Genomic DNA, 27375 nt, shown 5'->3' with positions numbered 1-27375 from the left:
TACCCAGGAGAAATGAAAACATATGTTCACACAAAAACTTGTGCACAGGGGCCGGCCCAGTGGCATAGTGGTTAAGTGTGTGTGCTCCGCTTTGGTGGCCCAGGGTTCATGGGTTCAGATCCCAGGCATGCACCGATGCACCGCTTGTCAAGCTATGCTGTGGCAGTGTCCCATATAAAGTAGAGGAAGATGGGCACAGATGTTAGCCCAGGGCCAATCTTCCTCAGCAAAAAAAGGAGGATTGGCATCGGATGTTAGCTCAGGGCTAACATCTTCCTCACACACACACACAAAAAACCTGTGCACAAATGTTTACAGCAGCATTATTCATAATAGCAAAAGGATAGAAACAACTCAAATGTCTATCAACTGATGAACGATAAACAAAATGTGGTATTATCTGTTCAATGGAATATTATTTGACCAGAAAAAGGGATGAAGTACTGATACATGCCACAACATGGATGAACCTTGAAGATATTATGCTAAGTGAAAGAAGTCACAAAAGTCCACATATTATATGATTCCATTTATATGAAATGTCCAAAATATGCAAACCCATAGAGACACAAAGTAGATTAGTGGTTGCTTAGGGCTCCTGAGGGAAATGTAGGGATAAGGGGTATGATAGGTAAAAGGTAGGGGTTTCTTTTGGAAGTGATGAAATGTTCTAAAATTGACTGTTGATGGTGGTTACACATATCTGTGAATATATTAAAATCTATTGAATTATACACTTTAATGTGTCAGTTGTATGGCATGTGAATTATATCTCAATAAAGCTGTTTTTAAAAATGAATTTATACTCTGTATAACATGCCTTTGTGCCTGACTATTTTGCTCATGATAATATCTGTGATATTCATCTATATTTTTGTATGTGTCGTAAGTGCATTCCTTTTACTGCTTTGTAGTATTCCATTGTATGAGTATACCACAATTTATTTAATCCAACCTCCTGTTGATGGACACTAGGGTTGTTTTAAATCTTTAGCTTTTATGTATAGAGCTATTGTGAACATTCTTGTACATACTATGGTAAACAGATACACTCATTTCACCTGAGTATTTATCTAGGAGTGGGATTGTTGGGTCACTGCTGGGATAGAAGCATGTTTGGTTTTAGCAGATACTGCCAAACAATTTTCCAAAGTGGTTGTACCAATTTACATTTCCACTAGCAATGTGTCAGAGCTCCAGTTGCTTCCCATCCTCACTAACACGTGGTATCTTAATTTTAGCCATTTCAGTGAGTGTGCAGTGATTTCTCATTGTGGTCTTAATTTGCATTCTCTGATGAATAATGATGTTGAGCATCATTTCCTTTGATTATTGACCATTTGTATATCCTCTTTTGTGAAGTTCCTGTTCAATTCTTTTGCCCATTTTTTACTGGGTTGTGTTTTCTTGTTGAGTTTTAAGAGTTCTTTATATATTCTGGAATTTGTCAAGTTTATGTATTGACATTTCTTCTTCCTGTCTCTGGCTTGTCTTTTTCTTATCCCAACAGTAACTTTTGACAATCTGAAGTTCTCAACTGTAATGAAGGCCACTTTATCAATATTTTCTTTTATAGTTGGTAATTTTTTGTGTCTCCAAGGTCATTAAGATATTCTCCTACGTTTCTTTTTAGAAACCTTATTGTTGTACCTCTCACGATGATCCATCTCAAATCAATGTTTCTGTATGGTGTGAGGAAGGGGTCAAGGTTCATTTTTTTTCCATATGGATATCTAATTCATCCAGCACCACTTATTGGAAAAAAATCTTTTCCCCAGTAAATAGCACTGGGCACCTTTGTCATAAATAAAATGATCACGTGTGAGTCCATTTCTGGACTCTATTTTGGACTCTTTTTTCTATGGTGTAAGTCCTCAAACTCTATTCGTCTTTTCCAAGATTGTCCTTTGCATCTTTAGAGAAATTTTAATAGCATCCTGTCAATTTCCACAAGTAAATCAGCAGGGATTTTGATTGGGATTGTCTTGAATCTATAGATTAAATTGGGAAAATTGACATCTTAATAATATTGTTTTCAAGTCCATGAACATGGTACATATCCTCATTTATTTAGGCCTTTAAAAATTTCTGTCAGCAATGTTTCAGTGCTTTGTAGTATCCAGTGTAGATGTCTTCTGTATCTTTCATTAAATCGATTACTAGGCATTTGATGGGTTTTGATGCTATTAAATATAATATTTTAAAAGTTCATTTTCCAATTATTTCTTGCCAGTACACAGAAATACAATTTTTGTGTACTGACCTATATCCAGCAACCATACCAAAGTCATTTATTTTTAAAACTTTATTTAAAATAAAACACAGGTATAGAAAGCCATTTTGTGTGTGTGTGTGTGTGTGTGTGTGTGTATTTTAATGATGGATTCCAAGTAGGGATAAACCCTACTTGGTTATGATGTATTATCCTTTTTATATATTGCTGGATTCAATTTTCTAAAATTTTGCTTAAGATTTTTGCATCTATCATTTCAGATATTGACCTGTATTTTTCTTTTCCTCAAATGTCCTTGTCAGGTTTTGTCATCAGAGTCATGCTGGTCTCATAAAATCAATGTGCTATCTCTTTCTCTATTTTCTAATAGAGATATTTTTATAGGGTTGCTATTATTTCTTCCTATATTTGGAAGAATTTATACCAATGAAGCCATTTTCTTTATGGGAAGGTATTTAAGATTAAATTTCTTTAATAAGTATAGGACTATTAAAATAGTCTAAATAGAACTATTCAGATTCTCTTTGGGCCAATTTTCATAGGTATACTTTTCAAAGAATTTTTCCATTTTGTCAAAACTGTTAAATTTATTGGCATAAAGTTATTCACAATGTCCTTTTACTGTCTGAAAGATTTGTAGTGATATCTACTTTTGAATTATTGATATTGGTAATTTGTGTTTTTTCTTTTTATTTCTTGATCCATCTTGCTTGGCATTTAGCAATTGTAGTAATCTTTCCAAAGGATCAACTTTTGGCTTTGTTGATTTTCTCTACTGTATGTCTGTTTTCTGCTCTTATCTTTGTTATGTTCTTCCTTCTACTTTCTTTGAGTTTAATTTGCTGTTCTTTCCCTAGATTCAATTTAGAAGCTTAGATCATTGATTTTCAACCTTTCATCTTTTCTAATATATAGATTTAAAGCTATATATTTTCCCTTATTTTACTTGTACTTCACAAGGTTTCATGTTATATTTTCCATTTTTGTTAAGTTTGATATATTCCATAATTGTCATCCTGATTTTTTCTTTGACCAATGGGTTATTTACAAGTGTTTCTTTTAGACTTTTGACAGTGGTGTTTTTCTAATCATCTTTTTGTCGCTGATTTCTAGTTTAATGCTACTTTGTTCAGAAAACATACTTTGTACGATTTCAGTCCTTTGAAATTTGTTGAGACTTGCTTTTTGGCTCAATATATGATCCATTTTTTTTTATTGCTGTAACATTGGTTTATAACATTGTATAGATTTCAGGTGTACATCATTATACTTATATTTCTGCATTGATTACATCATGTTCACCACCCAAATACTAATTACAATCCATCACCACACACTTGTGCCTAATCATCCCTTTCGCCCTCCTCCCTCCCCCTTCCCCTCTGGTAATCACCAATCCAATCTCTGTCTCTATGTGTTTGTTTGCTATTGTTTTTATCTTCTACTTATGAGTGAGCTCATACGGTATTTGACTTTCTCCCTCTGACTTATTTCGCTTGGCATAATACCCCCTATGCCCATCCATGTTGTCACAAATGGCTGGATTTCATCATTTCTTATGGCTGAGTAGTATTCCACTGTGTATACATACCACATCTTCTTTATCCATTCATCCCTTGATGGGCACTTAGGTTGCTTCCAAGTCTTGGCTATTGTGAATAATGCTGCAATGAACACAGGGGTGCATGTATCTTTACGCATTGGTGTTTTCATGTTCTTTGGATAAATACACAGCAGTGGAATAGCTGGATTGTATGGTAGTTCTATTCTTAATTTTTTGAGGACTCTCCATACTGTTTGCCAAAACTACAATGAGATATCACCTCATGCCTGTCAGAATGGCTATAATTAACAATACAGGAAACAACAAGTGTTGGAGAGGATGTGAAGAGAAGGGAACTTGCATACATTGCTGGTGGGAGTGCAAACTGGTGCAGCCATTATGGAAAACAGTATGATCCATTTTGGTAAATGTTACAAGTACACCTGAAAAGAATGTATATTCTATAGTTGATAGGTGTATTATTCTATATATGTTTCAATTAGGGGTGAAGTGAAGTTTGAAGCTTGGGAAACCTTCTAGAAATCAATAATGAATGTTTGTAGGTGAGGTATGGTACACACCTTACTCTGATCAGGAGTCATTGTGCCAAGATAATTGTACAGGAAAATTTCAAGATTCACCCCTGTATTTTTATAAAAGAAAACCACAATGTACAAAAGCAGATATGTTAGGAACAGGGAGACTTGAACGACATTCCTAATTAGGTCAGGCACTTGGGAGAAGGAATAGTATATATTACCATAGATATCTGGGAACCATAACAAACCTGTCTCCTGACCCGTATTAAATTTCTTCAGTGATTCCATAGCCCTGTAATCAAAGTTCCTACTCACTGCCATTAGCGCTTTGCTTTGTATTATTAGGGTAAGCTTATGTTGCCTGTGAGGCATAATTCAAATGGAATGCTGCCAAAAGTGAAGATTTTTAGGAGCAACTTCTACCAGAGAAACTTGGGCATCTCCAGATAATTGTTTAATTTTCAGTTAAAAATTGTTTAATTTTCAGTTAAATTGTTTAATTTTCAGAGCCTTCCAGTTCTGGTGTAAGGAGACCATAACATACAAATTTATAATATATAAAAATGAAGACAATCCTCTGCCCTGCCAGCTGAACTGCCTTTCTGCTGGTAGAGGACCATAGTGGGTTTTATATTAAAGCTCCCAGGAGGTTTGCCCTGTTTGCCATAACCACTAAGACTTTTGATGATGACTCTTGATGAATACTTTACACCAAGGTCAAAATTATCGCACTGGAGGTAAGAGAAATTCTTCCTTGCAATGACTTATAAAAACAACTAAAGGCTTTTCTCCATCTTTACGTTTTTGAGATAAAAACTTTACCCATATTACAAAACAAATAGCTTTAAGAAATCTAATCACTAAGACTACTTCTAGCCCTAATATTTGATGACTCTTTATGTAGAGAGTATGACTCCAAGGATGTTCTTAACAACATCCAAAAGTTATGTTCTTCAATGGACACCCTGAAAAGGAACCAGAAAGACAGATTCAGAAGCTGTGAGTTCCCTTGTGTTAGAAAGGTTTGGAGTGTCTTATAATCATAAGCAGTCATCTTTGGTACAATCCCTACTTCTCTTTAAATTTTATTTTTCTTTTCCTGGAAACATGACATGCCTTTCTCTACCTTACATCTATACCTGCCCCATACCTATATCCCAAGTTGAATCTTTGTTAAGATACTTTTCTAAAGGTTTCTCCTCCAAAGTGTAAGATAATAATGACTTAAGTTGTGAGCTCTCCTAGGGATCTTTGCGTGGAGGGCTTTCAAAGACCAAAATGCTCTAATACACCAATGAATGACTGTCTAATGACAGAATTTCTGGCATCATAGCCGCTTTCATTTAGTAAATATTTTTTAAGCTGTTGTATGTGCCAGATAGAGTTTTAGGAGGTAGGGATAAAGAATGAACAAAACAGACAACTTTTCTGCCTGCATAGAACTTAGATTCTAGTTGGGGAGACAAACAATAAACAATATATAATATAATATCAAGTAGTGATATGTGTTGTAAAGAAAAAAATATAGGTTAAACTGGGAGTAGATAATGATGAAAGTTGCTATTTTAGAAAGGGTGTGGTCAAGAAAGACTTCTCTGAGGGGAGTGACACTTGAGCAGAGGATATGGAAGAGCAAACCATATGAATATCCATGAGAAAAGTGTTCTAGGCAAAGGGAAAGGCAAATACAAAGGTCCAGAGGCAGGAGAGTATTAGGTATTATTAAGATATAGTTGGGTTAGAGACAGTGAGCTGAGAGGCAGAGTGATGGGAGATGAGGTCAGAGAGGTAACCAAGGGCTAGATAATCTATGGCCTTGTAGATCATGGTAAGGACTTTAGATTTTAAGTCCAAGTCAATGGGAAGTACAAGAGGGCTGACATGATCTGATTTGTGTTATAATACTCTGGCTGCTGTGTGGCTATTAGATTTATAGAGGAGTAGGAGTGGAAGCAGAGAGGATAGTTGGGAAGCTATTACAGTGGTCCAGGTGAGAGATGAGGTAGCTTGGACTAAAGTGATACTACTGGCCTGATTTACCATTGGGAAAGGGCACACCACAAATCACGCTCCTTTCAGCCTCAGCTCCCACTATATAAGCCCTGAATAAGAGACAATTCCCAAACTAACAATGCTCTCTTATACTCCCGGCTTTTGTTTATTCAGTTCTCACAGCTCTTCATGCCTTCTACTTCCTTCTCTAACCATTAAAATCCTACTGCTTCTTCAACAGTAAGTTCAAATATTACCTTTCGAAATGGATCATTTCTTCCTCTGTGGTCCCACACACTCTATATTTCTATAAGTGAAACCATTTCATTTTGCCTCGTATATGTGTAATGGATTATGTTTCTGACCTCCTTTCTTCACTGTAAATTTCTTAAGAATAGAGACAGTAACACATTTCCTTATGTTTCCACAATACCTAGTAGCCCCTAGGAACTTAATAAAAACTTTGTAGAATGAATGTGGTAAGCTGCTTTCCTTGGGTCACTGATATAATGGCATGTCAGGGTTAATCCTTTTGTAAAAGCCAATTCCCATAGCACTAAGATTTCAGTCACTGTTTATACAATTCTTAATTAACTGTGATTTGGAATAGATTTTTAAAAGGTTGCCGTTGTCCAATTTTCCCCCAGAAGCTTATGATTCACCACCTTTGCACTTTCCCTTAATTTGTCTATTTACAGTTGGTAGCTTAATGATTTATTTACATTACTCACATGCTGGGCTCCTAATTTTAGGCATTATTTCATTGGAAATACCCAATCTTAAGAAATGTATACTGTTAACAAGTCATTCACTTTTTCTAAATGTATTTTTGTTTTAATTATTAAAGTACTACATGTTCTTTGAAAAATTCAAACAATACAAAAGTAAAATAAAAAGTAAAAGTCTCTCAAACTCACTAATTCCTGTCCCAAGAGGTAGCAAATATGGAGCTTGGTGTGTATCCTTCCAAGGCTTTATATATGATATATCCATTCATATATATGGATATACATATATGTATATGTATATGTGTATATATATACACATACACACACATATATATATATACACACACATATACAGATGTGTATAGATATATATATTCTTTTATTCATTCATGCATTAACCAAATATCAAGAATGTGCCAGGTATTGGATATACAAAGGTAAGCAAAAGCAGACACAGTGTCTGTCCTCACGGAGCTTACAGTCTACTGTATATACATAGACATATGTTTTAAAAATAAAAATGGAATCAGAAAAGGCCAGCAAAAGTACAACACTCCAAAGTGAGGGGCACACTACAAGGTGCAAATCCTTTATATACGATAACAAGAACAGAGTTTATAGGCTGGTAGAAGGAACTTGTCTGGATTTGGTTTGGTTTTGAAAAGCAGAGGAAAAAGAGCTGAAGAGTGAGCAGCTAATCAGTGAGGCAGTAGAGAAGAAAGAATCTTTGTGTTATAAGAAGCCCTACAGCTGCCTATATCCACTGGCTGGGAAAATGTAGAGACTATAAGAACTCATGTACACAACAACCCTAGATCATAAGTATAAACTTCTGCTAGCCTGGATCATGGCCCTGGCCTCCTCTCCAGAAGAATCTATAAATAGTTGGTCTAAGGGAAAAGTGCCACAGTTTAAGATAAGTTATCACCACTCAATGGCGAAAAAGGAATAATTTGATTAAAAAATGGGCTAAAGACTTGAATAGACATTTCTCCAAAAAGGACATACAAAGTGCCAACAGGTATGTGAAAAGATGCTCAACATCACTGATCATCACATAAATGCAAATCAAAACCACAATGAGATATCACCTCACACCTGTCAGGATCACTGTTATAAAAACATAAGACAACAAATGTTGGCAAGAATGTGGAGAATTTAGAACCCTTGTACATTATTGGTAGGAATGCAAAATGGTGCAGCCACTATAGAAAACAGTACAGAGGTTCCTCAACAAATTAAAAATAGAACTACCATATGATCCAGCAATCCCACTTCTAGTATTTATCCAAAAGAACGGAAATCAGGATCTTGAAGAGATATTAGCATTCCCATATTCATCGCAATACTATTCACAATAGCCAAGATATGGAAACAACCTAAATGTCCATAGAGGGATGAATGGATAAAGAAAATGTGGTACATACATATAATGGAATACTATCCAGCCTTAAAAAAAAGGAAATTCTCCAATATGCAACAACATGGATGAACCTTGAGGACATTATGCTAAGTGAAATAAGCCAGTCACAGAAGGACAAATACTGCATGATTCCACTTATATGAGGTATCTAAAAGAGTCAAGTTCACAGAATCAAAGAGTGGAATGGTGGTTGCCAGGAGCTGGGGAATGTTGAATAAAGAGTTGCGAATCAATGGGCATAAAGTTACAGCTAAACAAGATGAATAAATTCTAGAGATCTGCTGTACAACACTGTACACCATCCTGACAGGTGCGAGGTGATATCTCATTGTGGTTTTGATTTGCATTTATGTGATGATTAGTGATGTTGAGCATCTTTTTACACACCTGTTGGCCATTTGTATGTCTTTTTTGGAGAAATGTCTATTCAAGTCTTTAGCCCATTTTTTAATCAAGTTATTCATTTTTCGCCATTGAGTTGTCATAACTTAAACTGTAAACAATACTATATTGTACACATAAAACTTTGTTAAGAGGGTAGATCTCATGTTAAGTGTTCTTACCACAACAAAATAAATTAAAAGAAAGATAAGTTATCAAAAAAATAGCAAGGTATATGATACCACATGAAAATGGCATGAGAGGAACAGGAAAAAAAGAATGGCAGGTGGAGAGTTCTTACCAGAGAAATGTTTCCATAAAGCAGATGAAAATTGTGGCCAAACATGTCAGTATGAATTTTCAAATATTAATTAAGTAGTCATCTCTTTAAAGTAAGAATATAAAGCAGGAATTCAAGAGCTCAGGAAGCGCTGGTAGACAAAAGGAAATGAAATATGAGCCATTTTAGAGATAAAAAAGGAAATGGGAAGCAAAAATAAAACCACCACAGAAATAAAGGTAAAACTGGAAACAGCAAAAGAGAGAAGAGACACCACTGAATAAACAGTAAGAGATATCGAAAACAAGAGATAAGCAAGCAAAATGAAATGGAAATTGGTTCTAACATCTTCAGGTTTCCTCGTCAACTAATGAGTTAAATAAAATCTTTTACACATGTTCATTTTACATTTGTGTGAGAGTCATGGTTATAGCTTTGAGATATTATTGACCAAAATGTCCCATGGATACACTCGACAGAAGCAGGTAAATTGTGCTGCTGGAGAAGTGCAACTCATGGACTGCTTAAACTCATCTTTTCTTGGCTCCCAGATTGAATTCCAAGTGACAATAGAACTTTGATGAACCTTTTTTCTTTTCTATTGAGTTTACGTTTTGTTTTTTTTTGTTTTTTTTTTTTTTTAAGATTTTATTTATTTATTTTTTCCCCCCAAAGCCCCAGTAGATAGTTGTATGTCATAGCTGCACATCCTTCCAGTTGCTGTATGTGGGACTTGGCCTCAGCATAGCCGGAGAAGTGGTGCGCGCCCGGGATCCGAACCCGGGCTGCCAGCAGTGGAGCGCATGCACTTAACCGCTAAGCCACGGGGCCGGCCCCTACGTTTTGTTTTTGTTTCTGGTTTGTGTATAGCCAATAAGTTATTCCTCTTTGGCAGCACAGCAATGACTGGGAACATAGTTTTATGGTCTGAGCATTTGGTGATCTCTGTAAATAGATTAATGGATTATGTAATTCCTCTTTGGCAGCACAGCAATGACTGGGAACATAGTTTTATGGTCTGAGCATTTGGTGATCTCTGTAAATAGATTAATGGATTATGTAGTCTCTGGGTAAGAAAAAATAATTTATTTTGTTAGTCTTTTTTATTGTTCTATTTGTCCATAGCTGAAATTGTAGATCTGAATCCATAACATCTCTATATGTCTGTGTCTATGTGTTGATAATTGATAAAGGCCTTGACCTCACGTTGTGTGAATGTGAAATGTTTTCCCATCTCTGGTGGGTATTCATAAATTAGATTATAATTTATTTATATATAACTATAAATATATATAACTATATATAAAACTATAAATAAATTATAATTAATATAATTAAATAATATAATTATGATTAAATAATATAATTAAATAAATAATTTATTATTCGTAAATTAGATTATAGTCATAAATAAGCACTTATATACAAGTATTCTTACAATTCCCACAAAAAGGAAACGGAACTTCCAATACTTTAAATGTGCTAACCTAAAAGTATTCTTATAAAAAAGTTCTGCTCACTCAGAAACATTTTAAGAATCCAAAGTTAAGGTAAGTCTTTGGCAAATGAGATTAGTTTAATAATTTTGGTTTAAAAGAAAGAGCTATGTGGGGCCGGCCCGGTGGTGTAGCAGTTAAGTTCTCAGGCTCTGCTTCGGCGGCCCAGGGTTCGCAAGTTCGGATCCTGGGCACTGACTGATGCACCACATGTCAAACCATGCTGTGGCGGCATCCCGTATCAAACAGAGGAAGATGGGCATGATTATTAGCTCAGGGCCAATCTTCCTCAGCAAAAAGGGGAGGATTGACAACGGATGTTAGATCAGGGCTAATCTTCCTCACCAAAAAAAAAAAAAAAAAGCAAGCTATGAAACGTCAGCAACATGGTGGAGTGAGCTGTTCCCTTTGTCTCTCCCCCTTTTGAACTACAACTAAATGGACATTCATTGACCAACAGAAGAAGCCTACACAGCACAACAGGACACTTGAGAGAGGCATGCAGCTATACATCTGAGGGTGGATTGACTGAACCTCAAGGAAGTGGTGGAGATAAGTGGGCACTCCTTACCCTCCTCCAACAGCCCTGTGCACACAAAGGATCACTTTCCAGCCTGGTGCGAGTGCCCCAAAAGTAGGAACGTGTCCCAGGGTGACTGTAGGAAGAGGCAGTGGCCACCCTTAGCCCACTGGTGGTAGCTTTCCTGACTGTGAGGGGAGCCCATCATGCCCCTGTGGCCCCAAGGAGTGGTCCTGGCTGGGTCCACATGAGAAGCCCCGCCCACCAAGCACAGCAGTCTGTGGGACTGCAAGCAGAGTCTGTGGCAGAACTAAGCACACAGGGACAAGCACAATCCAGGCCCGTGCCAGTGCACACAGTACCGCTGAGCCCTGAAAGAGGAAGTGCACCCTGAGGTAACTGCAGGAAGAGGCAGCGGCCGCTCTTAACCCACTTGTGAGCACTTTCCTGGTGGGGGGTTAGGGGGAGAGCGTGCTGTGCCTTGCAGCCTCAGGGAGTGGCCCTGGCTGGGACCCCACGAGAAACCCCACCCACCAAGCACAGCAGCCTGTGGATCTGCAAGCAGAGTCTGCAGCAGAACTACTGCACGCAAAAGGGCAAGCATACTCCATGCCTGCACAAGCGGCCATGGTACTGCTGAGCCCTGAAAGAGGGAGTACACCCTGGGGCGACTGTAGGAAGAGGCCGCAGCTGCCCTTAACACAGTCATGAGTGCTTTCCCAGCGGATGCAGGGAGGGAACCCCCCATGCCCCTGCGACACCAAGGAGTGGCCCTACCTCGGTCCTCGTGAGGAAGCCCTGCCCACCAAGCATAGTCCACACAAGTTCCTGAATGCTCTCCAGGCTGGTGCAAGCACCCGCAGTACCCACACAACTTCCAGCAGACAGGGTGGGACCAGAAACTCTGCTCTTGCTCCCCCTAGCAGTAGCAGGTGGAATCTGTGACCTAATACTACCACAAATGCCCTAACAAAAGATTAGTTCATCAAACACCATGAAAAACCACAGCAATAGTGAAGACCAGAGGAAAATGACAATTCTCCAGAAATCAATCTTGAAGGCACAGAAATTTACAATCTAAATGACAGAGAATTCAAAATGGCCGTCATAAAGAATCTCAATGAGTTACAAGAGAACACAGAAAAACAGTTCAGTGAGCTCAGGAATAAAATGAACCTCTTCACCCAAGAGATTGAAACTATAAAGAAAGAATCAAGCAGAAATTCTGGATATGAAAAACATAATCAGTGAAATAAAAAATAATCTAGAATCTTTAAAGTATAGAGCTGATGTTATGTAGGAAAGAATTAGTGATTTAGAGGATAAAAATATAGAAAGGCTACAGGTAGAGGAGGAGACAAAAATAAGATTTTAAAAAAATGAAGGAATTCTTCGAGAAATATCCTACTCAATTAGGAAAAGCAACATAAGTATTATAGGTATTCCAGAGGGAGAAGAGAGGGAGAAAGGAGCAGAGGGCTTCTTCAAAGACATAATAGCTGAGAACTTCCCAAACCGGGGGCAGGAACAGCATTTACAAATATACGAAGCTAACAGAACACCTAATAACATCAATGCTAAAAGACCTTCCCCAAGGCATATAATAGTAAAACTGGCAGAAGTCAATGACAAAGAAAGAATATTAAGGGCAGCTAGACAAAAGAAAATAACGTACAAAGGAACCCCTATCAGGCTTTCAGCAGATTTCTTGGCAGAAATTCTACAGGCTAGGAGAGAATGGAACAATATATTCAAAATACTGAAAGACAAAAACTTACAGCCAAGAATATTCTATCCAGTGAAACTTTCCTTCAGAAATGATGGAGAAATGAAAGCTTTCCCAGGTAAACAAAAGCTGAGACAGTTCATTGCCCCTAGACCTCCTCTACAAGAAATAATTAAAGACGCACTCACACTGCAAACAAAAAGGCAAAGGCCTATAAAGCTTTGAGTAAGGAGATAATTAGACAGACAAATCAGAAAACTGAAGCTCTCTATAAGAACAGGGAAGCAAATACTCAGTTATAACCCAAAGATAAAGGGAAGGAAAACATCAAAAGTAACTATAAACACTTCAACTTAGTCACAAATTCACAGCATTAAAAACAGAATAATTTGTAACAACAATAACTCAGAAGGGGAAGAGGAAAGGAGTGGAACTTGCTTAGGTCAATGGAGATTAGAGGCTAAGAGAAAATGGACTATTTCATCTATGAGATCTTTTATACAAACCTCACGGTAACCACTAAACAAAAAATCAGAGCAGAGCCACAATGCACAAAAAGAGAGAAAACTGAGAAAACCTCCTCAGAACCACCAAAATGAAATGGCAGTCAGAAATACAAAGAATGAGAAACAATGGAAACGTAGACCAACCAGAAAACAAGAGATAAAATGGCAGTATTAAGCCCTCATATATCAATAATCACTCCAAATGTAAATGGATTGAATTCTCCAACCAAAAGACACAGAGTAGCTGGATGGAGTAAAAAACAAGATCCAACCCTATGCTGCCTCCAGGCAACACATCTCAGCTCTAAAGACAAACATAGCCTCAGAGTGAAGGGATGGAAGATGATACTCTAAGCTAACGGCAAACAAAAGAAAACAGGTGCTGCCATACTTAGATCAGACAAAGCAGACTTCAAGTTAAAAAAGACAATGAGAGACAAAGGGGGCAGTATATAATGACAAAAGGGACATTCCACCAAGAAGACATAACACTTTTTTTTAATTTTAATTTTTATTTTTTGGGGGGAGGTAGATTAGCCCTTAGCTAACATCCTATGCCAATCCTCCTCTTTTTGCTGAGGAAGATTGGCCCTAGGCTAACATCTGTGCCCATCTTCCTCACTTTATATGGGACGCCACCACAGCATGGCTTGATGAATGGTGCGTTGGTGTGTGCCTGGGATCCGAACCTGCGAACCCCAGGCCACTGCAGCACAGCACACACACTTAACCACTACACCACTGGGCCAGCCCTGGACATAACACTTATTAATATGCATGCACCTAACACAGGGGCACCAAAGTACATAAAGCAACTACTAACAAACCTAAAGGGAGAATTAACAGCAACACAATAATAGTAGGGGACCTCAACACCCCACTTACATCAATGGACAGATCATCCAGACAGAAAGTCAACAAGGAAATAGTACATTTAAATGAATCACTTGATCAGATGGACTTAATAGATATAAACAAAGCTTTCCATTCCAAAACAGCAGAATACACATTCTTCTCAAATGCACATGGATCATTCTCAAAGATAGACCACATATTGGGAAGCAAGGCAAGCCTGGATAAATCTAAAAAGATTGAAATCATCCCAAGTATCTTTTCTAACCACAGTGCTATAAAACTAGAAATCAACTACAAGAAAAAATTGGGAAAGTAAGAAATATGTGGAGACTAAACAACATGCTACTGAATAACCATTGGATCAATGAAGAAATCAAAGGAGAAATTAAAAAATTACCTGGAGACAAATGAAAATGAAAATAGAACATACCAACTCCTATGGGAGGCAGCAAAAGCAGTCATAAGAGTGAAATTCATAGCGATACAGGCCCATGTCAACAAAAAAGAAAAATTTCAAATAAGTAGCCTTAAACTGCGCCTAACAGAACTATAAAAAGAAGAACAAACAAAGCCCAAAGTGAACAAAAGGAAGGAAATAATAAAAATCAGAGAAGAAATAAATGAAATAGAGACTAAAAAACAGTAGAAAGCATTAATGAAACCAAGAGCTCGTTCTTTGAGAAAATAAACAAAATTGACAAACCCTTAGCCAGACTCACTAAGAAAAAAAGAGAGAAGGCTCAAATACATAAAATTAGAAATGAAAGAGGAGAAATTACAACAGATTCTGCAGAAATACAAATGATTATAAGAGAATACTATGAAAAACTATACACCAACAAATTGGATAACCTAGAAGAAATGGATAAATTCTCAGAATCACACAACCTCCCAAAACTGAATCAAGAAGAAAAAGAGAATCTGAATAGACCAATCACAAGTAAAGAGATTGAAACAGTAATCAAAAACTGCCCAAAAACCAAGTGTCCAGGACCAGATGGCTTCTCTGGAGAATTTTACCAAACATTCAAAGATTTAATACCTATCCTTCTCAAACTATTTCAAAAAATTGAAGAAGACAGGGCTGGCCCTGTAGTGTAACGGTTAAGTACGCGTGCTCCGCTGCTGGTGGCCCGGGTTCGGATCCGGGGCGCGCACCGATGCACTGCTTGTCAGGCCATGCTGTGGCGGTGTCCCATATAAAGTGGAGGAAGATGGGCACAGATGTTAGCCCAGGGCCAGTTTTCCTCAGCAAAAAGAGCAGGATTGGCATGGATGTTAGCTCAGGGCTGATCTTCCTCACACACACACACACACACACACACACACACACAAATAAATAATTTAAAAAAATTGAAGAAGACAGAATGCTTCCTAACTCATTTTATGAGGCCAACATTACCCTGATACCAAAACCAGACAAGGACAACACAAAGAAAGAAAATTACAGGCCAATATCACTAATGAACATAGCTGCAAAAATCCTCAACAAAATATTGGCAAACTGAACATAGCAATTCATTAAAAGGATCATACACCATGATCAAGTGGGATTTATTCCAGGGGCGCAGGGATGGTTCAACATCCGCAAATCAATCAATGTGATACACCACATTAACAAAATGAGGATTAAAATCATATGATTATCTCGATAGATGCAGAGAAAGCATTTGACAAGATCAAACATCCATTTATGATAAAAACTCTCAATAAAATGGGTATAGAAGGAAAGTACCTCAACATAATAAAGGCCATATACAACAAACCCACAGCCAGCATCATATTTAATGGTGAAAAACTGAAAGCCATCCCTCTGTGAACAGGAACAAGACAAGGGTGCCCACTCTCACCACTCCAAGTTCAAGATAGTACTGGAGGTTTTGGCCAGAGCAATTAGGCAAGAAAAATAAATAAAAGGAATCCAAATTGGAAAGGAAGAAGTGAAACTCTCACTGTTTGCAGATGACATGATCCTATATATAGAAAACCCTAAAGAATCCATCCAAAAACTATTAGAAATAATCAACAACTACAGCAAAGTTGCAGGGTACAAAATCACCTTACAGAAATCAGTTGCATTTCTATACACTAACAAGGAACTAGCAGAAAGAGAAATCAAGAGTACAATCCCATTCACAATTGCAACAAAGAGAATAAAGTATCTAGGAATAAACTTAACCAAAGTAGTGAAAGGCCTATACACTGAAAACTATAAGACATTATTGAAAAAAATTGAAGACAGCACAAAGAAATGGAAAAATATTCCATGCTCATGGGTTGGAAGAATAAACACAGTTAAAATGTCCATACTACCTAAAGCAATCTACAGATTCAATGCAATCCCAATTAGAATCCCAATGAGACTCTTCACAGAAATTGAACAAAGAATCCTAAAATTTATATGGATCCACAAAAGACCCAGAATAGCCAAAGCAATCCTGAGAAAAAAGAACATAGCTGGAGTCATCACAATCCCTGACTTCAAAACATACTACAGGGCCGGCCCCATGGCTTAGCGGTTAAGTGCGCTCGCTCCGCTGCTGGCGGCCTGGGTTCGGATCCCAGGCGCGCACCAATGCACCGCTTCTCCGGCTGTGCTGAGGCTGCGTCCCACATACAGCAACCAGAAGGATGTGCAGCTATGACATACAACTATCTACTGGGGCTTTGGGGGGAAAATAAATAAACAAAATCTTAAAAAAAAAACATACTACAAAGCAGTAGTAATCAAAACAGCATGGTACTGGTACAAAAACGGACACACAGATCAATGGAACAGAACTGAAAGCCCAGAAACAAAACCACACATCTAGGGACAGTTAATCTTTGACAAAGGAGCCAAGAACATACAATGGAGAAAGAAAAGTCTCTTCAATAAATGGTATTGGGAAAACTGGACAGCCACATGCAAAAGAATGAAAGTAGACCATTATCTTGCACCATACACAAAATTAACTCAAAATGGATTAAAGACTTGAAGTTAAGACCTGGAACTATAAAACTCCTAGAAGAAAATATAGGCAGTACACTATTTGACATTGATCTTAGCAGCATCTTTTCAAATACCATGTCTGACCAGGCAAGAGAAAGAAAAGAAAAAGTTAACAAATGAGACTACATCAGACTTCAAGGCTTCTGGAAAGCAATAGAAACCATGAACAAAACAAAAAGACAACCCATCAACTGGGAGAAAATATTTGCAAATCACTTATCTGACAAGAGGTTGATCTCCAAAATATATAAAGAACACATACAACTCAACAACAACAAAAAAACATACAACCCAATCAAAAAATGGGCAGAGGATATGAACAGGCATTTTTCCAAAGAAGATATACAGATGGCCAAAAGACACATGAAACGATGTTCAACATCACTAATTATTAGGGAAATGCAAATCAAAACAACAATGAGATATCACCTTACACCGGTCAGAATGGCTATTATTACCAAGACAAAAAACAACAAATGTTGAAGAGGATGTGGAGAAAAGGGAACCCTCAGGCACTGCTGGTGGGAATGCAAACTGATGCAGCCACTATGGAAAACAGTATGGAGATTTCTCAAAATATTAAAAATAGAAATACCATACAATCCAGCTATCCCACTACTGGGCATTTATCCAAAGAACTTGAAATCAATGATCCAAAGAGATTCATGCACCCCTATTTCATTGCAGCATTATTCACAATAGCCAAGACATGGATGGAAGCAACCCATGTGCCCTTTAACTGATGAACAGATAAAGAAGATGTAGTATATATATATACAATGGAATACTACTCAGCAATAAAAAAAGACAAAATTGTCCCATTTGCAACAATATGGATGGACCTTGAGGGTATGATGTTAAGTGAAATAAGCCAGAAAGAGAAAGACAAATACTGCATGATTTCACTCATATGTGGAATATAACAAATACATGGATAAAGAGAACAGATTAGTGGTTACCAGATGGGAAGGGAGGTGGACGGTGGGTGAGAGGGGTAAAGGGACACATATGTACAGTGACGGACAATAATTAGACTACTTGGGGTGACCATGATGAAGTCTACTCAGAAACTGATAAACAATAATGTACACCCGAAGTTACACAATGTTATAAACCACTATGATCTCAATAAAGTTACTGGAAAAAAATAAAAAAGAAAAGAAAAAGAAAGAGCTATGCCTTTTTTTGGTGATTTATTTGTGTAAAGTATAAAACAAGCATACATTTTATTTTACTTGGGTTGTTTCCTTAATGTATACAGGTTTACTGATTAAATAACGTTATATATTACTCATATATAACATTTAAGATTATGAAAAATGTAAATTATATTCAACAAAAATTGAATTGTTCTGAAAAACTTTTTATTTCAGCAGTAACTATGTTTTGTAGTATGTCAGATTTAAAATAATTTCCAAGATATTTAGTTAACTCAAAATTTTGGACTGATATTAAATTGAGCTAGTTAATGGATAATCACTGGATACCAAGATAACTTTTTTTTTTTTTTTTGCAGTAACATTGGTTTATTGCAGTAACATTGGTTTATAACATTGTAAAAATTTCAGGTGTACATCACTGTACTTCTATTTCTGCATAGATTACATCATGTTCACCACCAAAATACTAATTACAACCCATCACCACACACATGTACCGAATTATCCCTTTCACCCTCCTCCCTCCCCCCTTCCCCTCTGGTAACCACCAATCCAATCTCTGTCCCTATGTGTTTGTTTATTGTTGTTATTATCTACTACTTAATGAAGGAAATCATGCGGTATTTGACCTTCTCCCTCTGACTTATTTCACTTTGCATTGTACCCTCAATGTCCATCCATGTTGTCACAAATGGCTGGATTTCATCGTTTCTTATGGCTGAGTAGTATTCCATTGTGTATATATACCACAGCTTCTTTATCCATTCGTCCCTTGATGGGCACTTAGGTTGCTTCCAAGTCTTGGCTATTGTGAATAACGCTGCAATGAACACATGGGTGCATGTACCTGTACAAATTGGTGTTTTCAAGTTCTTTGGATAAATACCCAGCAGTGGGATGGCTGGATCATATGGTAGTTCTATCCTGGGTGTTTTGAGGAGTCTCCATACTGTTTTCCATAGTGGCTGCACCAGTTTGCACTCCCACCAGCAGTGTATGAGAGTTCCCTTCTCTCCACATCCTCTCCAACACATGTTGTTTCCTGTCTTGTTAATTATAGCCATTCTGACGGGAGTCAGGTGATATCTCATTGTAGTTTTGATTTGCATTTCCCTGATAGTTAATGATTTTGAACATCTTTTCATGTGTCTGTTAGCCATCTGTATATCTTCTTTGGAGAAATGTCTGTTCAGGTCCTTTGCCCATTTTTAAATTGGGTTGGTAGTTTTTTTGTTGGTGAGATGCATGAGTTCTTTATATATTTTGGAGATTAAGCCCTTATCAGAAGTATGGTTTGCAAATATCTTCTCCCAATTGTTAGGTTGTCTTTTCGTTTTGTTGATGGTTTCCTTTGCTGTGCAGAAGCTTTTTAGTTTGATGTAGTCCCATTTGTTTATTTTTTCTATTGTTTCTCTTGCCCGGTCAGACGTGGTGTTTGAGAAGATGTTGCTAAGACTGATGTCGAAGAGCGTACTGCCTATGTTTTCTTCTAGAAGTTTCACAGTTTCAGGTCTAACATTCAAGTCTTTAATCCATTTGGAGTTAATTTTTGTGTATGGTGTAAGGTAAGGGTCTACTTTCATTTTTTTGCATATGGCTATCCAGTTTTCCCAACACCATTTGTTGAAGAGACTTTCTTTTCCCCATTGTATGTTCTTGGCTCCTTTGTCAAAGATTAGCTGTCCATAGATGTGTGGGTTTATTTCTGGGCTTTTGATTCTATTCCATTGATCTGTGTGTCTGTTTTTGTGCCAGTACCATGCTGTTTTGGTTACTACAGCTTTGTAGTATATTTTGAAATCAGGGAGTGTGATACCTCCAGCTTTGTTCTTTTTCTCAGGATTCCTTTAGCTATTCGGGTCTTTTGTTGTTCCATATAAATTTTAGGATTCTTTGTTCTATTTCTGTGAAAAATGTTGTTGGAACTTTGATAGGGATTGCATTGAATCTATAGATGGCTTTAGGAAGTATGGACATCTTAACTATGTTAATTCTTCCAATCCAAGAGCACGGAATATCTTTCCATTTCTTTGTGTCTTCTTCAATTTCTTTCAGCAATGTTTTATAGTTTTCGGTGTACAGATCTCTCACCTCTTTGGTTAAGTTTACTCCTAGGTATTTTATTCTTTTTGTTGCAATTGTAAATGGGATGGTATTCTTAATTTCTCTTTCTGCTACTTCGTTGTTAGTGTACAGAAATGCAACTGATTTTTGTATGTTGATTTTGTATCCTGCAACTTTACCATATTCGTTTATTACTTCTAAAAGTTTTCTGGTGGATTCTTTAGGGTTTTCTATATATAAAATCATGTCATCTGCAAATAGTGACAGTTTCACTTCTTCCTTTCCAATTTGGATCCCTTTTATTTCTTTCTCTTGCCTGATTGCTCTGGCTAGGACTTCCAGTACTATGTTAAATAGGAGTGGTGACAGTGGGCATCCTTGTCTGGTTCCTGTTCTTAGAGGGATGGCTTTCAGTTTTTCACCATTGAGGATGATATTAGCTGTGGGTTTCTCATATATGGTCTTTATTATGTTGAGGTACTTTCCTTCTATACCAATTTTATTCAGAGTTTTTACCATAAATGAATGCTGTATCTTGTCAAATGCTTTCTCTGCATCTATTGAGATGATCATGTGATTTTTATTCTTCATTTTATTAATGTGGTGTATTACGTTGATTGATTTGCGAATGTTAAACCATCCCTGCATCCCTGGAATAAATCCCACTTGATCATGGTGTATAATCTTTTTAACGTATTGTTGTAAGCGATTTGCTAGTATTTTATTGAGGATTTTCGCATCAATGTTCATCAGTGATATTGGCCTGTAATTTTCTGTGTTGTCCTTGTCTGGTTTTGGTATCAGGGTAATGTCAGCTTCGTAGAATGAGTTAGGGAGCTTCCCCCCCTCCTCAATTTTTTGGAAGAGTTTGAGAAGGATAGGTATTAAGTCTTCTTTGAATGTTTGGTAGAATTCACCAGGGAAGCCATCTGGTCCTGGACTTTTATTTTTGGGGAGGTTTGTGATTACTGTTTCGATCTCCTTACTGGTGATTGGTCTATTCAAATTCTCTACTTCTTGATCCAGTTTTGGAAGGTTGTATGATTCTAAGAATTTATCCATTTCTTCCAGATTGTCGAATTGGTTGGCATATAGCTTTTCATAGTATTCTCTTATAATCTTTTGTATTTCTGAGGTGTCTGTTGTAACCTCTCCTCTTTCATTTCTGATTTTACTTATTTGTGCCTTCTCTCTTTTTTTCTTGGTGAGTCTAGCTAAAGGTTTGTCAATTTTGTTGATCTTTTCAAAGAACCAGCTCTTGGTTTTATTAATTTTTCTATTGTTTTTTGGTCTCTATTTCATTTATTTCTGCTCTGATTTTTATTATTTCCGTTCTTCTACTGATTTGGGTCTTTGTTTGTTCTTCTTTTTCCAGTTCCTTCAGGTGCATTGTTAGATTGTTTATTTGAGATTTTTCTTGTTTGTTGAGATAGGCCTGTATCGCTATAAACTTCCCTCTTAGAACCGCTTTTGCTGTATCCCATAAATTCTGGCATGTCGTATTTTCATTTTCATTTGTCTCCAGGTATTTTTTGATTTCTTCTTTGATTTCTTCGTTAACCCAGTCGTTGTTCAGTAGCATTTTGTTTAATCTCCATGTATTTGTGGCTTTTCTGATTTTCTTCCTATAGTTGATTTCTAGTTTCATACCGTTGTGGTCAGAAAAGATGCTTGGTATTATTTCAATCTTCTTAAATTTATGGAGACTTGTTTTGTGGCCTAATATGTGATCAATCCTGGAGAATGTTCCATGTGCATTTGAAAAGAACGTGTATTCTTCGGTTTTTGGATGGAATGCTCTGTATATATCTACTAGGTCCATCTGTTGTAGTGTGTCGTTTAAGGCCAATGTTTCCTTATTGATCTTCTGTTTGGATGATCTATCCGTTGGTGTAAGTGGAGTGTTAAAGTCCCCTACTATTATTGTGTTACTGTCTATTTCTGTTTTTATGTCTGTTAATAATTGCTTTATATATTTGGGTGCACCTACATTGGGTGCGTAGATATTTACAAGTGTTACATCCTCTTGTTGGATTGTTCCCTTGATCATTATGTAATGCCCTTCTTTGTCTCTTTTTACAGTTTTTGTTTTAAAGTCTATTTTGTCTGATATGAGTACTGCTACCCCAGCTTTCTTTTCATTGCCATTTGCGTGGAGTATCTTTTTCCATCCCTTCACTTTCAGTTTGTGAGTGTCTTTAGGTCTGAAGTGTGTCTCTTGTATGCAGCATATATATGGGTCTTGTTTTTTTATCCAGTCAGCCACCCTATGCCTTTTAATTGGAGCATTTAGTCCATTGACGTTTAAAGTAGCTATTGATAAGTATGTACTTACTGCCATTTATTAACTTTTTTTTTCCTCAGTGTTTTAGTAGTCCTTCTCTGTTCCTTTCTTCTTCTATACAGAATTGATGGTCACTTTAGTTTGACCTCTGTCTGACAGCTGTACTCTTTAACTCCCCTCCTCCCTCATGATTTTGATATCATATCTAACCTCTTTGTTGTGCATTTGTATCCATTACGTTCTAATCATGGAAATAGATAATTTTTCCTATTTGTGGTCTTCTCTTTTCCCCTTAAATCAGTCCCTTTAACATTTCTTGTAGCACTGGTTTCTTGGTGACAAACTCCTTTAATTTTTGCTTATCTGGGAAAATTTTGATCTCTCCTTCCATTTTGAATGATAACCTTGCTGGGTAGAGTATTCTTGGCTGTAAGTTTTCTCCTTTTAGCACTTTAAATATATCGTGCCATTCTCTTCTAGCCTGTAAGGTTTCTGCAGAGAAGTCAGCTGATAGCCTTATGGGGTTTCCTTTGTATGTAACTTGACATTCTCTTGCAGCTTTTAGGATTCTCTCTTTATCTTTAATTCTGGACATTTTGATTATGATGTGTCTTGGTGTGGGCCTCTTTGGGTTTATCTTGTTTGGGGCTCTCTGTGCTTCCTGTACCTGGATGTCTGTTTCCTTCCTTAGGTTAGGGAAGTTTTCATCTATTATTTCTTGAAATAGATTCTCTGACCCCTTGTCTCGCTCTTCTCCTTCCGGGACACCTATAACACGGATGTTAGTGCGCTTGATGTTGTCCCAGAGGTCCCTTAGACTGTCCTCAGTCTTTTTAATTCTTTTCTCTTTTACCTGTTCACCTCGGGTAATTTCTTCTAGTCTTTCGTCCAGCTCACAGATCCGTTCTTCTGTATCCTCTACTCTGCTTTTGAGTCCCTCTAATGAATTTTTCCTTTCCAGTATTGTATTCTTCATTTCTGATTGGTTCTTTTTTATATCTTCCATTTCTTTGTTGACATTCTCACTGAGTTCATCTATTCTTCTCCCCAGATCAGTGAGCATCCTTAACACTCTTAGTTTGAACTCTCTGTCGGGTAGGTTGCTCATTTCTGTTTCACTTAGTTCCTTTTCTGGGGTTTTGTCCTGTTCCCTTACTTGGAATGTATTCTTTTGCCTCTTCATTTTGCCTCTTTCCCTGTGCTTGTGTCTACGTATTAGGTAGGTCAGCTACGTCTCCTGCTCTTGGATAGGTGACCTTATGAAAGTGATGGCTTAGGAGGCTTCCAGTGTGCTTCCCTCAGTTCTCAATGTTCCAGGGGTGACCCCTATGTGGGCTACGTGTGTCCTTCTGCTGTGGCCTGTTTGCTCTCCCTGAAGGCGCCCAGGGAGGCTGAGTTATGCTCCTGGCCAGCTGTTGTAATGCTCAGCTGCTTGTAGTTGTTGTGGGCCCTTCAGTCTCTTTATCAGGTGTGGGGATCCCCAGCACAGTTGGCTGGCTGCAAGTTCTAATACCACATTTGTGTTGCAGTATTTCTTTTAAGTGAGTAGGCCCCCAGTGTGGCAGGTTGTTAGGCTCAGGGCCTTACAATTGCTGTAAACCTCTAGCCTATTAGGTCTCTTGTCAGCTCTCTGAGGATTGCAGCTGGGTGGGGCTGCCCTCAGGCACAGGAGCACCCAATTGTTTCAGGCTTTGGAAGGTGGGGCAAACCTCCTATGTGGGTCTTTGAGAAGCACAAGTCTTCTGCAGCTGACAAGCCCTGTTGCCCACAGGTCCACACACAGTCAACACAGTCCTGCCCCGTGTGAGCACCCCGACCTCCCCAAGCGGACCCAGTCTCTCCAAGGCGGGAGCCCCACACACTCCGCCACCACCCCACACTCTCCACCCGCTCCTTGTGCACACCTTGCCCCGCTCAAGTCAGCTCAGTTGCCAGGCTGCAGAGAATCCAGTCACCAATCTATGCAGGCCCACACGTTGCCTGAGGGCTTGTTGTTGGGTGGGGCCAGTCTCTAGGGTGGGCTGCCTGCCCTGGCTGAGCTGGATTAAATCGGTGCTCTAGCGGGTGGAGCAGACCCTGGGCTAGCAGGCCTCAGGGAGAACTCCAATGGCGTCTGTGTCAGCACGCTCACACCAGGCCACAGCAATGGCCGCCGCCAATGTCCCAGTCCCTGGAGAGGTCTCACCCCTCACCGAGATGCACTCAGGGCCTATTAGGTGAGTCTCTTGTCACAGAAGCACTGTGCACCTTTCTTTCTGGTGATTTTAGGATGCTTTCTGGAACGGGTGAGTTTGTGCGCGGGCCCTTTAAGAGCCAGTTTTAGTTTCTTTGTGAACCGGGTTTTCTGGGGGTGCTACTCAATTCTTTAGTAGCAGCAAAGTCAGATATTATGCCACTGGTGTCGATTGTGCTGGGTCCACAATATGCCCACAGCGGGGGCGCTCCCCAGCTCAGGGCCCCGCGCCTCCAGGGAGGCTGGGTACCTGTGAGCTGCTCCCGGCGGCCGTGAAGCTGGCGGCTTGTGAAGGCGGCGTTTTTCCTCTCCTGAAGGGAGTCTCTGCCTCTTCTACCCCAGTTAGGATTGTCCGTTGTTGCAGGAGTTCCTCTTATCCAGTTTTCAGTTCTGTCTCAGGGGTAATTTTTCCACGAGTAGTTGTAAATTGGCTGTGTCCACGGGAGGAGGTGAGTTCCGAGTCTGCCTACGCTGCCATCTTGACTCCGCCCCCCGCCAGTAAAATGGAATACTTAAACATTGATAACTAAGCATAGTTTTAAGTTTATATACTATTGCTTCTTATTTTTATGCTATAGAGAGGTGATATCTTTGGTTCATGTTAATGAATGTGTTCATTTTTCTTCTTTAAAAGGGATGGGTGTGGCCATAGGAAGCTGTGCTATGTGTGTTCATGAACTCTGCTAGTCTGCTATAATGCTTGTGGGTGAGAGATGGTTCTCAATTGCACCCCTCCAAGCTTTACCCTTGAAATAGAAATTATTTTGGTTAAAAGTTACAATTAAAACAAGTGGTTGAGATTGTATTATGAATAATAGTGACAAGTGGATATATGCTTTTTTTTTTTAAGTGGAAAATGTAGTTTATTTCTAAAGCAGTGTTTCTCAAACTGTCTGTTCTCAGGACCTTCTTGCACTCTGAAAAAATTGTCAAACACTTCCAAAGAGATTTTTCATATGTGGGTTATAATTATCAATATTTACCATATTACAAATTAAAACAGAAAATTTAAATATATTTACCAATTAAATTAATTTGAGACAAACCCATTGCATGTTAATGTCAATTTTTAAAAAAATTAATCAGAAGATTGCTATATATTTGTCAAAATCTCCTTAATGCCTGGCTTAATAGAAATAGCTAGATTCTCATATCTGCTTCTGCATTCAATCTATTACAATATCACACATCATGTAGCCTCTGTAAAAACTACATGTCAGGGCCAGCCCCGTGGCTTAGCAGTTAAGTGTGCGCGCTCCGCTGCTGGCAGCCCGCGTTCGGATCCTGGGCGTGCACTGACGCACCGCTTCTCCGGCCATGCTGAGGCCGCGTCCCACATGCATCAACTGGAAGGATGTGCAGCTATGACATACAACTATCTATTGGGGCTTTGGGGGGAAGAAAAAATAAATAAAATCTTTAAAAAAAAAAAAAAAACTACATGTCATAGTATTATTACGAAAATAGTTTTGATCTGGTAGGTCCCCTAACAGTTTGTCAGTTTGCTCCAGAATATAAAAGAGCATAATGAAGAACAAACTTGGAAAGTAAATTTTATTTGCCCTGGTTTAAACCTGATTCTGAAGTAAAGCTCTGTAATGTATTAAAATGTAGCAAAGTTATCTTGATTTTGATGGGCATGCTTCCTTAGTTTACTGATTAATGCCTTCACGTACAATATGAAACTTTACTCTTTCTCTTCCATGTAATATTCCTAGATAGTAAATTCTGTGTTTTACCAGAATAATTTTCTAATCTTTATGTTGTCTTTATTATGTCTTCATTCTTGATTATTTAATGGCAAAGAACAAAATTTCCTCATTCATCAAAGAGCTAGAGTTCTTTACAATTGTATTACCTACCATGCTTATTTTTAAATGTTTTATTGTCATTTTGCTTAGGTGGGTAACCAAGTATTGTTTCGCAGGCACCCATGATCCTATTTTAATCAAGTGCCCAAATTGCCTCAAACAACTCTTCTGATTTTGCCTTCCAAAAAGTTGTATCCTGAATATAGAAAATATAAAATAAAGTGTTCCGGATATCTTTTAAACCTAAAACTACCTTTGAGATTTCCAAAAGGGCCCCTGGATAACTGCAAATTCTTTCTTTCTCCTCATAAAGAGAGAAATATAAGAAGTAATTAGGTTCATTTGATAGGTTACTATTGTAAGAGTTCCATGAGGAGAACTGCGAAATCAGAAGAAATGCTTAGTTGTCTCTATGTTGTTTTTATAGGTAAAACATTATTAATACAAAATTTTCAGAAATTGTATACTTTATGGCAGTTTCTGGAGATTTTTGACTGTCTTCTCTGTCCATAGTATATTTTTACCCTCCAGAGAAATACTAATGATAACTCTTATGAACCACTTTCAATACTGGACAGAATATCTAGATATCTAGATAGGAATATCTAG

At 37.9% G+C, this 27375-nt stretch overlaps 1 protein-coding gene across 9 annotated transcripts in view; it reads right to left on the bottom strand.

Moving 5' to 3' along the window:
* The window catches only part of TEX11 (testis expressed 11), a 372335-nt gene that overhangs the window by 36487 nt on the left and 308473 nt on the right, over positions 1 to 27375 (bottom strand). The window contains exon 25 of one of the 9 annotated variants that reach the window (XM_087426484.1): positions 4274 to 4419. The exons of the other annotated variants lie outside the window; for them this stretch is intronic. Within the exon in view, the coding sequence (XP_087282610.1) occupies positions 4313 to 4419 (107 nt within the window). The 3' untranslated portion in view covers positions 4274 to 4312. Of the gene's footprint in view, positions 1 to 4273; positions 4420 to 27375 lie in introns of those variants that run through there. 9 annotated transcript variants of the gene reach the window in all.

Source organism: Ceratotherium simum, chromosome X (genome assembly GCF_057802395.1).
Source record: "Ceratotherium simum simum isolate JZ-2026a chromosome X, ASM5780239v1, whole genome shotgun sequence".
NCBI classification, from domain to species: domain Eukaryota; kingdom Metazoa; phylum Chordata; class Mammalia; order Perissodactyla; family Rhinocerotidae; genus Ceratotherium; species Ceratotherium simum.
The sequence above is the reverse complement of the archived record's forward strand: the minus strand, read 5'-3'. Positions and strand labels throughout refer to the sequence as shown.